The sequence below is a fragment of the Moschus berezovskii genome, chromosome 25 (assembly GCF_049115385.1).
Source record: "Moschus berezovskii isolate FMDL1 chromosome 25, NW_MosBer_1.0, whole genome shotgun sequence".
Lineage (NCBI taxonomy): Eukaryota > Metazoa > Chordata > Mammalia > Artiodactyla > Moschidae > Moschus > Moschus berezovskii.
Window position 1 is genome coordinate 16,980,933 of NC_142484.1, and position 13,304 is coordinate 16,994,236.

At 44.0% G+C, this 13,304-nt stretch overlaps 1 protein-coding gene across 3 annotated transcripts in view; it reads right to left on the reverse strand.

Moving 5' to 3' along the window:
- Positions 1–9,602: 9,602 nt before the first annotated feature.
- FLI1 (Fli-1 proto-oncogene, ETS transcription factor) overlaps positions 9,603–13,304 on the reverse strand; it is a 129,295-nt gene continuing 125,593 nt past the window's right edge. For all 3 annotated transcript variants that reach the window (XM_055415888.2, XM_055415885.2, XM_088832135.1), the window contains exons 8-9: positions 12,623–12,670; positions 9,603–11,587 (exon numbers count right to left, since the gene is read on the reverse strand). In XM_055415888.2, the coding sequence (XP_055271863.2) occupies positions 11,058–11,587; positions 12,623–12,670 (578 nt within the window). In that variant the 3' untranslated portion in view covers positions 9,603–11,057. The remainder of the gene's footprint in view (positions 11,588–12,622; positions 12,671–13,304) is intronic.

Here is a 13,304-nt window from a genome sequence, read left to right on the forward strand (position 1 = left end):
AAAAGAATGTGGCCTTCTCCCTCTGATGAAATGTCCTCTCCTAGCTCTGAGTTTGCTGAGATTAAACTTGGGCTCAGACAAACCAGTGGGGGTTGATGGCCCAGAAAAGATTATGATAAGCAAGGGGTAAGGGACAGGAAGGAGGGGGGTGTGTGTCAGAATTTGGGATAATTGAATTTGCTGTGCAGCCAGCACAGTTATGACCTGGGTCATCTGCTGCTGCATCGTTGGTTGTAAATCCGCTAAGACCAGGAAATTCCACCATTAGGCCAATCTTTCCATTTTTTCTCAAGAGACCAAGAAGCTTGAAGATTTAACTAGGGATGGCTTTCATATTCTAAAGATACAGACATTGTGTAAACTAAATGTTTTTACACTAAGATTATTAAACTTATGTCCTGGAAACCAAGTGTTCCTCCCTCTGTCTTTTTGTCACAGTTTCTCCCAGGAAATCCAGCAGACACTCATAATTAAAGGACATCCATCCGTCCACCATGATTACCCAAAATGCTGGAGTGGGGAAAGTCTTCCTCCAGGGAACTCCTTGTGCCATAGTTTTGACTCCAGGTTCCCTTCCATTGCCTTTTGGACATTTGTTAATGCAAAGCTGTGGGGTCATTTGTAATTAACTCAACAAACTGAATAACTGACCTCCTGAAAACAATTATTTCTTGCAAAGCAAGATATAACCTACATGCACATTGAATGCAAATATGATGTTTATGGCACCTTGAAAGTTTTCTGGAAACTCTGCAAATACTCAGGGTTTCCTTCTTGGACTTAGAACCCACAGAGGTGAGGAGCTTGCCTCTTTCGGAATACCATCTTCTGAGGTTGAAGTTCCTTAGAAGAAAAGCTATGATAAACCTAAATAGAATATTAAAAACAGAGACATCACTTTCCCAACAAAGGTCTATATAGTCAAAGAGATGATTTTTCCATTAGTCATGTACAGATGTAAGAGCTGGACCATAAAGAAGGCTGATCACTGAAGAATTGATATTTTCAAGTTGTGGTGCTGGAGAATACTCTCAAGAGTCTGTTGGATAGCGAGCAGATCAAACCAGTCAATCATAAGGGAAATCAACCCTGAATATTCACTGGAAGGACTGATGCTGAAGCTCCAATACTTTGGCCACCTGATGGGAAGAACTGACTCATTAGGAAAGACCCTGATGCTGGGAAAAATCGAAGGCAGGAGGAGAAGGGGGTGACAGAGGATGAGACAGTTGGATGGCGTCACCGACTCAATGGATATGAGTTTGAGCAAACTGTGGGAGACAGTGAAGGACAGGTAAGCCTGGCATGCTGAGTCCATGAGGTCTCAAAGAATTGGACATTGAGTTAGTGACTGAACAATAGCAATATATATACATACATATGTATATATACACATATATATTCCTTTTCATATTCTTTTCCATTCTGGTTTATCACAAGATATTGAATGTAGTTCCCTGTGCTAGATAGTAGGACCTTGTCATTTATCCATCCTGCATATACTAGTTTGCATCTGCTAATCCCAAGCTCCCAATCCTTCCCTCTGCCACCTGCCTTCCCCTTGGCAATCACAAATCTGTTCCTATGTCTGTGGGTCTGTTTCTGTTTCATAGATAACGTTCATTTGTGTCCTATTGTAAATTCCACATATAAGTGATATCATATGGCATTTTTCTTTCTCTTTCTGACTGTATTTTCTTGGTTCTGTTTCTCTGGAGAAACCTGATTCACACAGCAAATGTACGTCTACAGAATTCTATGTCTGTAGACATGGTGTTTATGTGTGCATACACACAGGCTTCCAAGTTCTGTCTACTAGAGAGGACCTGGAAGCAAAAACACTGCAGAAGCATTGAGCAGATTCAGCACCCAGATATTGACTTCTGAATATCATTTTCCACGAAAAAGAGCCAGTGATCCTTGGAGAAGATACTGACTCCAGAGCTGAAACTGGGAGCCCCACATATGTAATTGTTCGGGAAAGATTGAGGGGAACACATCAAGGCACACAGAGGTCAATGTGAATGGCACCTTACTCAGGCAATGTAATCATCAAAATAAATAAGAACTATCATACCCACTGAGTAAAATAGGAAGCCACCAGTCTTTAGAGATACATGAGTGAATCCACTGACATCTGATGATGAATAGCATATTTATGTAATTTCAAAGTACCTCCCCACAAGATAGTTAATTACAAAAGGGGAAAGTGTAGCTTTACAGTGGAGAAGATTGGCAGACACCATCCCTTAGTCACATCATCGAAATGAACATCATCAACCCTGGGCTAAATATCTGTGATGTCAGAGATGCCTAGGCTACATCTAATCATGAAGAAACACCCGACAGCCCCAGATTGAGGACCATTCTGCAAAACAGCTGGACTGTAATAGTCAAAGTTGTCAAAGTCCTGGAAGTTAAGGAAAGTTGGGAGTATCCCAGACCAAAGGTATGTGATAGCTAAATGCAATACGTGATTTTTAAATTTTTTAAAAAAGTTACTATTGGAGTATAATTGCGTTACAATTTCGTGTTGGTTTCTGCTGTACAACAAAGTGAATCAGCTATAGTATACACATGTCCCCTCCCTCCCACTTCCCCATCCCACCGCTCTAGCTCATCACAGAACACCCGGCTGAGCTCCTTGTGCTTTCCAGCAGTTCCCACTAGCTCTCTGTGTTATTACACATGGTGGCCTGTGTATGTCAGTGCTACTCTCCCAGTGAGTGTGTAATTCTGAGTGAGATCCCTTTGCAAAGGACTAGACACTCTCAGATGATTCCCTGAAAATGTTCTTTGTGCTGTCCCAGCTTATTTGTAAGTTAGTGGCTGTTACAAACTTTTACTCTTTTATGGTTAAAAAAGGTATGCTTGTAACTGATGAAAAAAAGAGAGAAGTGTGATTTACCCTTCTGTCTTAGGATGACAGAGGAGAGACCAGAGTTTTGAGTGACACAGGGGGACTGCTCATCAACCAAGACAGTATCTGGCATTTCAACATGCAGAGTATTCTTTGTTACTCATACTTAACTCCTGTGATAACCTTGCGTGGTTGTGGCTATAATCATTGTACAGATAGAAGTCAGGCTCAAAGACAGTAGTTATAATTAGTGTGGTGGAAATGCTGGGTTTATGCCCAAATTCCCCTGACTCCATCACTGTTTTTTACGTATTCACTCAGCATATAGTTAATGACCAATTGCTGTGTGGTCAGGAAGGCAGCAAATGAAACTGTCTCTTCTCTCCGGGAGCTGAGAGGCTCTTTGGGTCTGCAAAAAAAATCTGGATCCAAGCTTACTAGGAATGAAATCCCAGCTCCCAGCCTCTGTTTCTTAGCTGATTTGAAAACCCAACCCAGCATTTCTGACAAAGTGCATTTTTAGCATTCCTTCACAACAGTCTCAGTTTATTTGCAGCGTCCTGCCGCTCGGAAGCCTGGTGGGCTGACTGTAGGTGTACACAGAACCCGTGAAAGGGGGACGCCCAAGTGGGATGCGATGAGGACTGGGGATGAGAAAACCCAGTTTACACCCACTTTTCACTCATTTGGACAATGCTTTTGTGACTGTAAAACAAACTCCATACTGTATAGAACTCCCTCCTAAACAGAGTGCTTACTGATTACCAAGGACTGAATAAAAGTTCTTGGAAAAACTTAACAAATACTAACAGATAACAGTGTATATGTATCTGTATACATAAACATGTGTATATAAAGTGTTGATGCATGTGTATATATACACATGTATGTATGTATATAATATATATATATATATACAGTAAGCCCCTAGGTCTGAACCTTCAACTTGTGAACTTTCAAAGCTGTGAAGGTGCATTTGCATGTCCAATCATGTCACAGAAGGTGACTCACGTGCCTGTATCCTCTACAAGTGGTTGTGCTTCTGTGTCCTTCACTGCACAGTGCTGTGTGGAGTATGGTAGTACAGAGTCTTTATTTCAAGTCCAGGATGTCCAGAAGCAAGTGGAAAAACAGTGGTATATAGCTGATTGTGTTAGTTGGGCATCTAGGTTAACTCTCTTGCACTTATGAAAAAAATTGGACTTAATGTATGGGCTCTCAGCATGGAACTCATTTGGATCCAGGGTACTTACTCTATTTTACTTTTTATATTTTATATAAAATAATACGTAATAAAAAATATTGTATATATATATATGATTATGGGCTTCTCAGGTGGCACTGGTGGTAAAGAACTCCTGTCAGTGGAAGAGATATAAGGGACATAGGTTTGATCCTTGAGTCAGGACGATCCCTTGGAGGGGGGCATGGCAAACCCACTCCAGTATTCTTGCCTGGAGAATCCCATGGACAAAGGAGCCTGGTGGGCTACAGTCCATGGGGTTGCAAAGAATTGGACACAACTGAGCAACTGAGCATGTATATATATATATATATATAATATATATACACACACACACACACTTTTTGTACAGTATTTTGTAAAGGGTTTTCCATGTGTATCATCTAACACCTCACAGGAATTCTGGCGGGAGGTATTACTCAGCTCCCTGATTCGTAGGTGGGGATAAGTTGCCTGGTAGGTAGAAGGGCCAGAATTTGAAGCCAGGGCCTCTGGAGTTACATCCCTGCTCACTTATCTGCCTAAATCGTCTCTCTCCTCCCACTAAGAAAACATACAAGGTAACGGCTAAAATCCAGAGTGCTAGTTGAGCAATGATAGGTGAGTGGTCTCTCTGGAAACTTTTTCAGCTTCCCCCTAGAGCTTGTAAGCAAAGTGTAAATTGACTATGCGCTTAGGAATTTACCAGCTCAGACAGACTGAAACAATTAGACAGGAGGCCAAGTAAGAGTGAGAGAGGGAGGCAGACCCCAAGCATGTGAGCTGAGCCGACATTCCTTTTAAAAGCTTCCCTTGGCCACTTTCTCGATTGGCTGAAACCCTAGAGGGTTGACTGGCTAAACCACTTCCTCTCAGAAGTATCTGTCCTCCCCAAGGGAGCTTGGGATGTGTAGTCTTGAAATCAGCTGAACTTTCAGAATCCTTCAGCTGGACTCCCTAGTTGAAGAAGTACAGACTGGCTTTCAATAGCTTTTCTGTATGATGAAGTGACCAGTGTGCCTTTTGCAAAACACAGAGTTCTTCCAGGCTAAGAGCTGAAGCCTCTGTTTATAGATCAGAACCCTGCCCCTGTCCCCCATTTCAGTTCTTTATTATCTCCCTTCTCCTTCCAAAGAGACTAAGCACGACCGACAGTCTCATCAGTGCTGCTGCTGGAGGCAGATCCCCTGCCAGGCTTGGAGCAGTTCTTAGCGGCAGAGGAGCCTTGCCCAGGGGTTGATCCCCAAAGCGGTACCTTTTCAGTAGTTTCTAAGGTGACCTGTTTACATGATGGCTGTTAATAATAGATTTTAGAGGAAGTAAGAGTGCGAAACCAAGTCCACAGACCACTTGCAGAAAGCACTGCATATTGTTTTGGTTTGTTTTTCTAATTTCCTCCCTCACTGTTGCCTTGGCCTGGCAGCTCCTTGGCTTAGGGCAGTCAGATTTTTTTTTTTTTTTTTGGCCCTGGCATTCTGGAATCTCATGCTCTCATTTGGTCTAAGCTAGTAACAACCCGTGTGAGGGTCCACACTTGATGCATTACTCCGTTCCGTTCCGTCGCTCAGTCGTGTCCGACTCTTTGCGACCCTGTGGACTGTAGCCTACCAGGCTTCTCCATCCATGGGATTCTCCAGGCAAGAATACTGGAGTGGGTTACCATTTCCTTCTCCAGGGGATCCTCCCGACCCAGGGATCGAACCCGGGTCTCCCGCGTTGGAGGCAGACGCTTTAACCTCTGAGCCACCAGGGAAGCCCAACTCACGGACTAAATAAACACTGTACACGTGGATGGCTCAGGAGCATGTAGATTTCATTGGTTTAATAAAATAGCAATCATCTTAGGTGTCCTTACATTTCTAGTGGTCACTGACCATTAAGAATCTTGCAAAACAACAGATATTGAAAATATAGCTTCCCTTGCATGGGAATCCACAACATTTTTTGACCCCCCTCTCCCCCCACACACAAAATGGCCTCTTATTTGAAAGGGCTGTTGAGCAGCGTCTCAAACTATGGGGAAGACGGTTTCCACTGGAATTTCCCGCAGGCTTGCCATGCTCCTCTCTGCTTGGCATGTGTTTTTGCCCTCTTTAAATTGTTTTCTTTTCTTTTTTCTGCTTGCCAATGTTGTGTTCGTTTCTGCTATACAACGAAGGAAGTCAGCCATGTGTATACATATATCCCCCCCCTTGTTGAGCCTCACCATCCCTCCCACCTCTTTCAGTCACCACAGAGCACCGAGCTGAGTTCTCTGTGATGTACAGCAGCTTCCCACCAGCTAGCTGTTTTACTGATGGTCGTGTGTGTGTGTCAATGTTACTCTCCCAGCTCACCTCCCTCAAGCCCTGCCACGTCCACACGTGCGTTCTCTAAGTCTGCCTCTGTTCCTGTCCTGGGAATGGGTTCATCTGTACCATCTTTCTAGACTCCACATATCTGCATTGATAGACTCAAAGCACTTCATGACATCTGTACAGAACGGTTGAGTAGGGGAAAGGTTGGATTAGTAGCCAGGATGGTGAAGTTCCTGTTTGTCCTTCGTGTCCAGTCAGCCAGCTCCCTTGTAGTAAGTTGCTGCTGCTGCTGCTGCTGAGTCACTTCAGTCGTGTCCGACTCTGTGTGACCCCATAGATGGCAGCCCACCAGGCTCCCCCATCCCTGGGATTCTCCAGGCAAGAACACTGGAGTGGGTTGCCATTTCCTTCTCCAATGTGTGAAAGTGAAGTCGCTCAGTCGTGTCCGACCCTTAGCGACCCCACAGACTGCAGCCTACCAGGCTCCTCCATCCATGGGATTTTCCAGGCAAGAGTACTGGAGTGGGTTCCCATTAGTAAATCGTAAATCTGAGCACTGCAGGGAATAAGTGCCAGCTATCACTCCATACAAATGCTTCTAAGGAAGAAATGGTGTCCTGGTCCTGTTATGAGTGGACCAAGTTTCCAAGTGTGGAATAAATGATTGGGAAATGAATTTTAGGGGCAATAAGATCAAATTCTAAGACTTAAAGGTGATGGACCTTATCCAGTGCTTGAATAGCCAGGGCGTATTACGAAAACCTCTTAAAATGATGACCTCCAATGCCTCACCATCCCATCTTTCTCACAGAAGTCAGAAGTGTGCGCCTTGATTTTTCCCTAATGAATACTTAGCAGATTTCCCAATTGGTGAGAAAACTGCTTGCCTGAGATAGAGATTTGCAAAAAAATCCAGCTAGACTATTCTTAAACATCCCTGGCCTTTATCATTTCTCTTTCTATGCTTAGGCCACTTATACCAAGTTTTTATTTTCTGCTTTCTTAGAAGTCCACTAGAAAACCCCATAGAAGTATACATACAGACTTATTCCTCTAAAGACTAATATCCTTGTTGAGTATTGACAGTGGGAGAAATGCAGTACAATGAGAATAGGAAGAAACAATTAGAATTTCATCTGCAATTTATTTTTCTATCACTCCTAAAATTTTTCTATTTCGTGTTTGTTTTATAAGCTAAATAACAACATAACAGTTTTATATATGCTTTATAAATTAATGTGCATATAATGAGAATGGTAACTCAGTTGGTAAAGAATCCACCTGTAATGCAGGAGACCCTGGTTCGATTCCGAGGTTGGGAAAATCCCTCTGGATAAGGGATAGGCTACTCACTCCAGTATTCTTGGGCTTCCCTTGTGGCTCAGCTGGTAAAGAATCTGCCTGCAATGCAGGAGACCTGGGTTCAAACCTGGGTTGGGAAGATCCCCTGGAGAAGGGAATGGCTGTCCACTCCAGTATTCTGGCCTGGAGAATTCCATGGGCTGCACAGTCCATGGAGCTGCAAAGAGTCAGACACGACTGACTGACTTTCACTTTATACTTTATAAATTAATGTGTTTATAATGAGAATATTTCCTTACATTTTTTAATGGTAGGGTGCACATTAAAAAACTTAGGCACATCGCTTCTTGGCCTTTTGGCTAAGATCAAGTGTCAAAAATTTAGACACTAAAATTTGGAACGTGTCTCCTTTCGTTTTGTTGTTGCAGTTGCTTGGTTGTGTCCGACTCTTTGTGACCCCATGGACTGCAGCACGCTAGGCTTCCCTGTCCTTCTCTATCTTATGAAGTTTGTTCAAATTCATGTCCACTGAGTCGATGATGCCATCCATCCTGTCACCCCCTTCTCTTCCTGTCCTCAATCTTTCTTTCCTTTCGTTTAAGTAGACAAGTTGTCTAGAAGGTACTCAGTGTCACCCTAGGAAGTCTACTGGGTGACCAAGGCTGTGAGTCTAATTTTTTCTCACAACATCAAGGACTTTCCAGGGCTCATTCATTTTCATTATGAAATAGAGGAAATGAAAATGAGCCAACTCACAGTGAAACGATTTGAGGCGAATTTCTTCCCTGGGAAGAAAAAAGATCTTAAAAATCTGCACGAGGCATAAACTCCCAGTGCAGGACCAGAGGAGCCTGGACCATCTTACTCTCTGCTGGAGGATAGATTGGGGGGGCAGCTACTTGGGTTGGAGATGCTCAGAGGATGCAAGAGTGAAGTCCAAGGTATGAGGTCTACCCTGGATGGATCTGCTTGCTTTGTTCTGGTTCCTGGACACATATCCATGGCCTTGGCTAGCCTCCTTTAAAACCCTTTTAGGCTGGAGGAAGATTTAAATAATATTTTTAAAAATCTCTGCAAACATCATCAACAATGTAAAGGTTAATTTTAAGTATCAGTTTGACTGTGGCCAAGATTAAACAGTATTTCCGGTGTAAGTGTGGGTGTTTCTGAATGGGATTAGCGCTAAATGTGTGGACTCACTGCAGAGGACTCCTCTCCCCAGTGCAGGCCAGAGGGCCCCCTCTAATCACAGAGGGTCTGAATAGAGCAAAAAGGAGAGGAAGGAGGACTTCACCCTCTGGGCTCCCTCCCTGCCTGCCCAAGCAGGACTTTTCTCCTGCCCTTGAACTGGGATTGACACCATCAGCCGGTTTCCCTGATTCCCTCGAATCACACACTACTGGCTTCCCGTGAGGGCTTCCCAAGTAGCGCAGTGGGTAAAGAATCCAGCTGCAATGCAGGTGACACGAGTTCAATTCCTCGGTTGGAAAGATCCCCTGAAAGAGGGCATGGCAACCCACTCCAGTATTCTTGCCTAGAGAATCCTTTGATGAGAGGAGCCTGGTGGGCTATAGTCCACAGGGTTGTAGAGAGTCAGACACGACTGAAGCAACTGAGCATGGCTTCCCTAGGTGACCAGCTTCAGACCGGGGGAATTCTTCAGCCCTCACAACTGCATGAGTCAAGTCCTCGTAATAAAGTTCGGTATATATATCCCCATTGGTTCTGTTTCTCTGGAGAGAGCTAATACAAACAACACTAAAATCCACATAATTCTATACTTTCTGCTGTATGTACATGTGAAAAAGTTTTCATGGTGCCAGAAGAGGTCAATAGGAAACTTTCCCTGGGAAAACCTTTGGACCTGGGGCGGGGGACAGGGGACAGAAGGTTGGTTGCAAATAAGAAAACGTTCTCTTCAGTTCTGAGAGAAGAAGGCACAATTTATTTAGTCAAATTATTTTACAACATAGTCTTCATGGACAGTTGTCAACTTAACACTTAATATAGTTTAAAAGAGTCAATGATTACCTGAAAAATTATATATATTTTAATATCTAAAAAATATATTGTATATGTAAGGCAGAAAATCCCTCGTATCCACAAGGGAAAGTTTGGTTGCTGTTTTCCAAGTTGTGATGATTGTAGTTCAGTTATTTACAAACATCTCCAAAGCAGTTAACGGTTTAAAGGGGTTGCCTTGACTTGCTTCTGCTCATTTGTTAAATAATTACAGTGATTCTCTTTCGGGTAAGTCAGTGACTTCAAAGTCCTGTTCTCTTTTCTGCAACAAGTCACATTATGCTTTTTTAAAAACCAGCTATAAAAACGTACAAGCAGCTCAAATGTACAGATTGACAAAAAGATGTACAAATTACATTAAAAAAAAATAACGACTGATTTGATAGGAACACTGTATCTGTGACCGAGGTCAACTCGTTTCTTTACTCTTTTTCACTTTTTAATTATTTACTTTTAATACTGTGAGATATAGGAAAATAACTCTGCATAATTTATACAGTAAGTTGCCTTGTGGTTGGTGGACCCTGGACTGATCGTCTGACAAGCGCACAGCACTTGCGAATCTGTTTGTGTTTAGAAATCCCTAGGACTTTTCAAAGTACTGGGACCCACTGTCATTTTTTTTTTTTTCAGTTATTTAATTCTCTGACTTTACAGGAATGTCTGTATTTGCATTAACATCTCTTAGTTCGTATTTTGACTACTTCTAGACAGAACGGTCAGCCTAGCGCATATTTACTGCCCACTGAGAGGGATTCTACAATGCCCGTGGCTTCTTAAATACACACTTGTTTCTTTCTGTTAAATTCCAGTTGGGTGAAAACTTCACTGGCCTTACAACCAATGTTCCAGTTGCCCTCCACTGAGTTAGGTCTTCCTAAGATAAGATGATAAGCTTCCTGCCTCTAGTTCACTAAATCTCAAACCAGAGCATAACTGGTTAAGTCCATGATTCTTTAACCTACTGAACCCTTCAAGGTTCAAGATGAGACCCGTGTGTCTGTAAGAAACTGTTTTTGGTCCTAAAAATATAAATCTACATACAGTTTCTTTCCCAGAACCATGACACAACCATTCCAGTAATCTAAATATTCAACTCATAGGTTGACAGGAGATTGGAACTCCAAACTGGCATACTGGCCCATGGAATTATCCATCTCTTTGTTCAAGGTAGAGAAAAGCAGGAGTTACCAATGTTAAAAAAAAAAAAAAGAGTTGTTTTTAAAGAACAGGTATAAAAGTTCTATCCAATAAGAAAGAGCATCCAGTTTTGTTTTCTCTCCAAGGCCACGTAAGTCCAAAGGGAGGTGTAAGGGAGGGGGCTTCAGCGAGAAGGCCACCGATGAGGAAGCATCTAGTAGTAGCTGCCTAAGTGTGAGGGCACGTGGGTGTTGGGGTGGCGGGGGACGTTGGGGTTGGGGTAGATGCCCCCCGTGGGGGAGGTCCAGTATTGTGACGCTGCTCCGAAGAAGCTGGAGGATGTGACCGGCATGGAGGACGGGTGGGGAGGGACAAAGTTCACCTTCTGCTGGTGGGTGTGGTAGGAAGGCACGTAGGAGATGTCGGAAGGGTACTTGTACATGGACGACTCAGTGGGATGCGGCTGCAGAGCCTGGGCGATGCCGTGGAAGTCAAATTTGTAGGCATACCTCTTGCCATGCACTTTGGTCATAATGTTTTTATCGTAGTAGTATCGGAGGGCCCGGCTCAGCTTGTCGTAATTCATGTTGGGTTTGCTCTTGCGCTCCCCCCAGCGCCGGGCCACCTCATCGGGGTCCGTCATTTTGAACTCCCCGTTGGTCCCCTCCCAGGTGATGCAGCTGGCGTTGGCGCTGTCTGAGAGCAACTCCAGGAGGAACTGCCACAGCTGGATCTGCCCGCTCCCTGCAGGAGAGAGAAAACAGAGGCTCCGCCTGAGAAATCAGAACCTGATCCCTAAGTGCCAGGGTCCACTCACCCCGGACAGGAACCCCAGGATCTCCTTCTACAGTCAGAATCCACTACTCATCCAGACTGGCATAATCAGCAAGGTTAGATCTTTACATAAGCTGCCCCCAGCCTGGTGAAATTCACCCAGAGCCAGCTGTGTGGCTTGGGGCGAGGCACGCCCCATCCCTTTGGGGGAAGATGCTTGCCTCTCTTCTTCTGTAAAGGCCTGAATCACTGTCTACTCCTTATTCAGTGCTGGCCTCCCTCAGAGTCCCAGGGGAACGTGTGACAGCACTTTAGGCTGAAGCAACCTGAACTGCTCCTTAGCCTTTGTGCTTGGCTCTTGGCTCTAAGTTCCACAGAGAAGAACATGGGCAGAGAGAAAAAAAAAAAAAAAGAGAGGAGAGAGAGCTGGTGGCTTTCTCACCCTCTGAGCAGAAACGGCCTGGAGACAGGAGCATGGGACTTCCCTGGTGGGACGGTGCTGGCCTTGCAACTCCAAAGGGCCTACTAACTCACATGGGAGGTGCGCTTGGTTCAGAACTCGCTTGAGAGTTACCTGAATCACAAACCCTTAAAATACACTGTCAAGTTTATTTTATCTGCAATCTCTTTTATGAAGCCAGGTAATGCTGCAATACCATCTAAAGTGAATACCGAGGCTGCTTTAGAATATGTATTCACCGAGAGCTGGCCCTTCCCACACCCACCCCCTCCATCTTTCCCTGCGGAAACTTCTCTCAACCTCAGAGCACATACACGGGGCTAAACTGTTTGTGGTCCAGAGGCATCTTCAGCTTATGGACATCATCACCACCTAATGACAAGCCCTGGTCTCTCTTTGTGCGCTCGAGAAACAGGGGTCAAACAGTTCAAGGAAAGGCATACATGTCCCTCCCCGGTCAGGTGTCTGAACTGAAGACACCTTAGTGATCTCATAAAACTATGGAACATTCTGGAACACAACCTCTCAGGCCAAAGTAAACTCACCAGGATTGGCTAGGCGACTGCTGGTTGGGCCCAGGATCTGATATGGATCTAAAGAGACAAGAAAAGAAATTTGCTTCACTGTTATGAAAAATATAAAAACAACAGGATTAACAATAAGAATACCCCTAAGGGTTTCTACTTTTATTTCGATATCATAGGAAAGCCTGATTTCAGAAAACAGCACTGCTTTTACTTGCAAACCTTAAAGATCACGATCAGAGTTATGGTCTATATACCCATTCTTACAGAAACAACATGAAATAGTGATATTATCATTTTTTCATATTTAGTGTCTAAAATTTATAGATAATGCTGCCATTACCTACAACAGAATAATAAAAAACATTTGGAAAGAAGCTAGCTGATATCCAATCACATGAATAAGGTGAAGTATGGCTTATTAAACGGAGAAGGCAATGGCAAGCCACTCCAGTACTCTTGCCTAGAAAATCCCATGGATGGAGGAGCCTGGTAGGCTGCAGTCCATGGGGTCGCTGGGGGTCGGACAGACTGAGCGACTTCACTTTCTCTTTTCACTTTCACACATTGGAGAAGGAAATGGCAACCCACTCCAGTGTTCTTGCCTGGAGAATCCCAGGGACGGGAGAGCCTGGTGGGCTTCCATCTATGGGGTCACACAGAGTCGGACACGACTGAAGTGACTTAGCAGCAGCAGCATGGC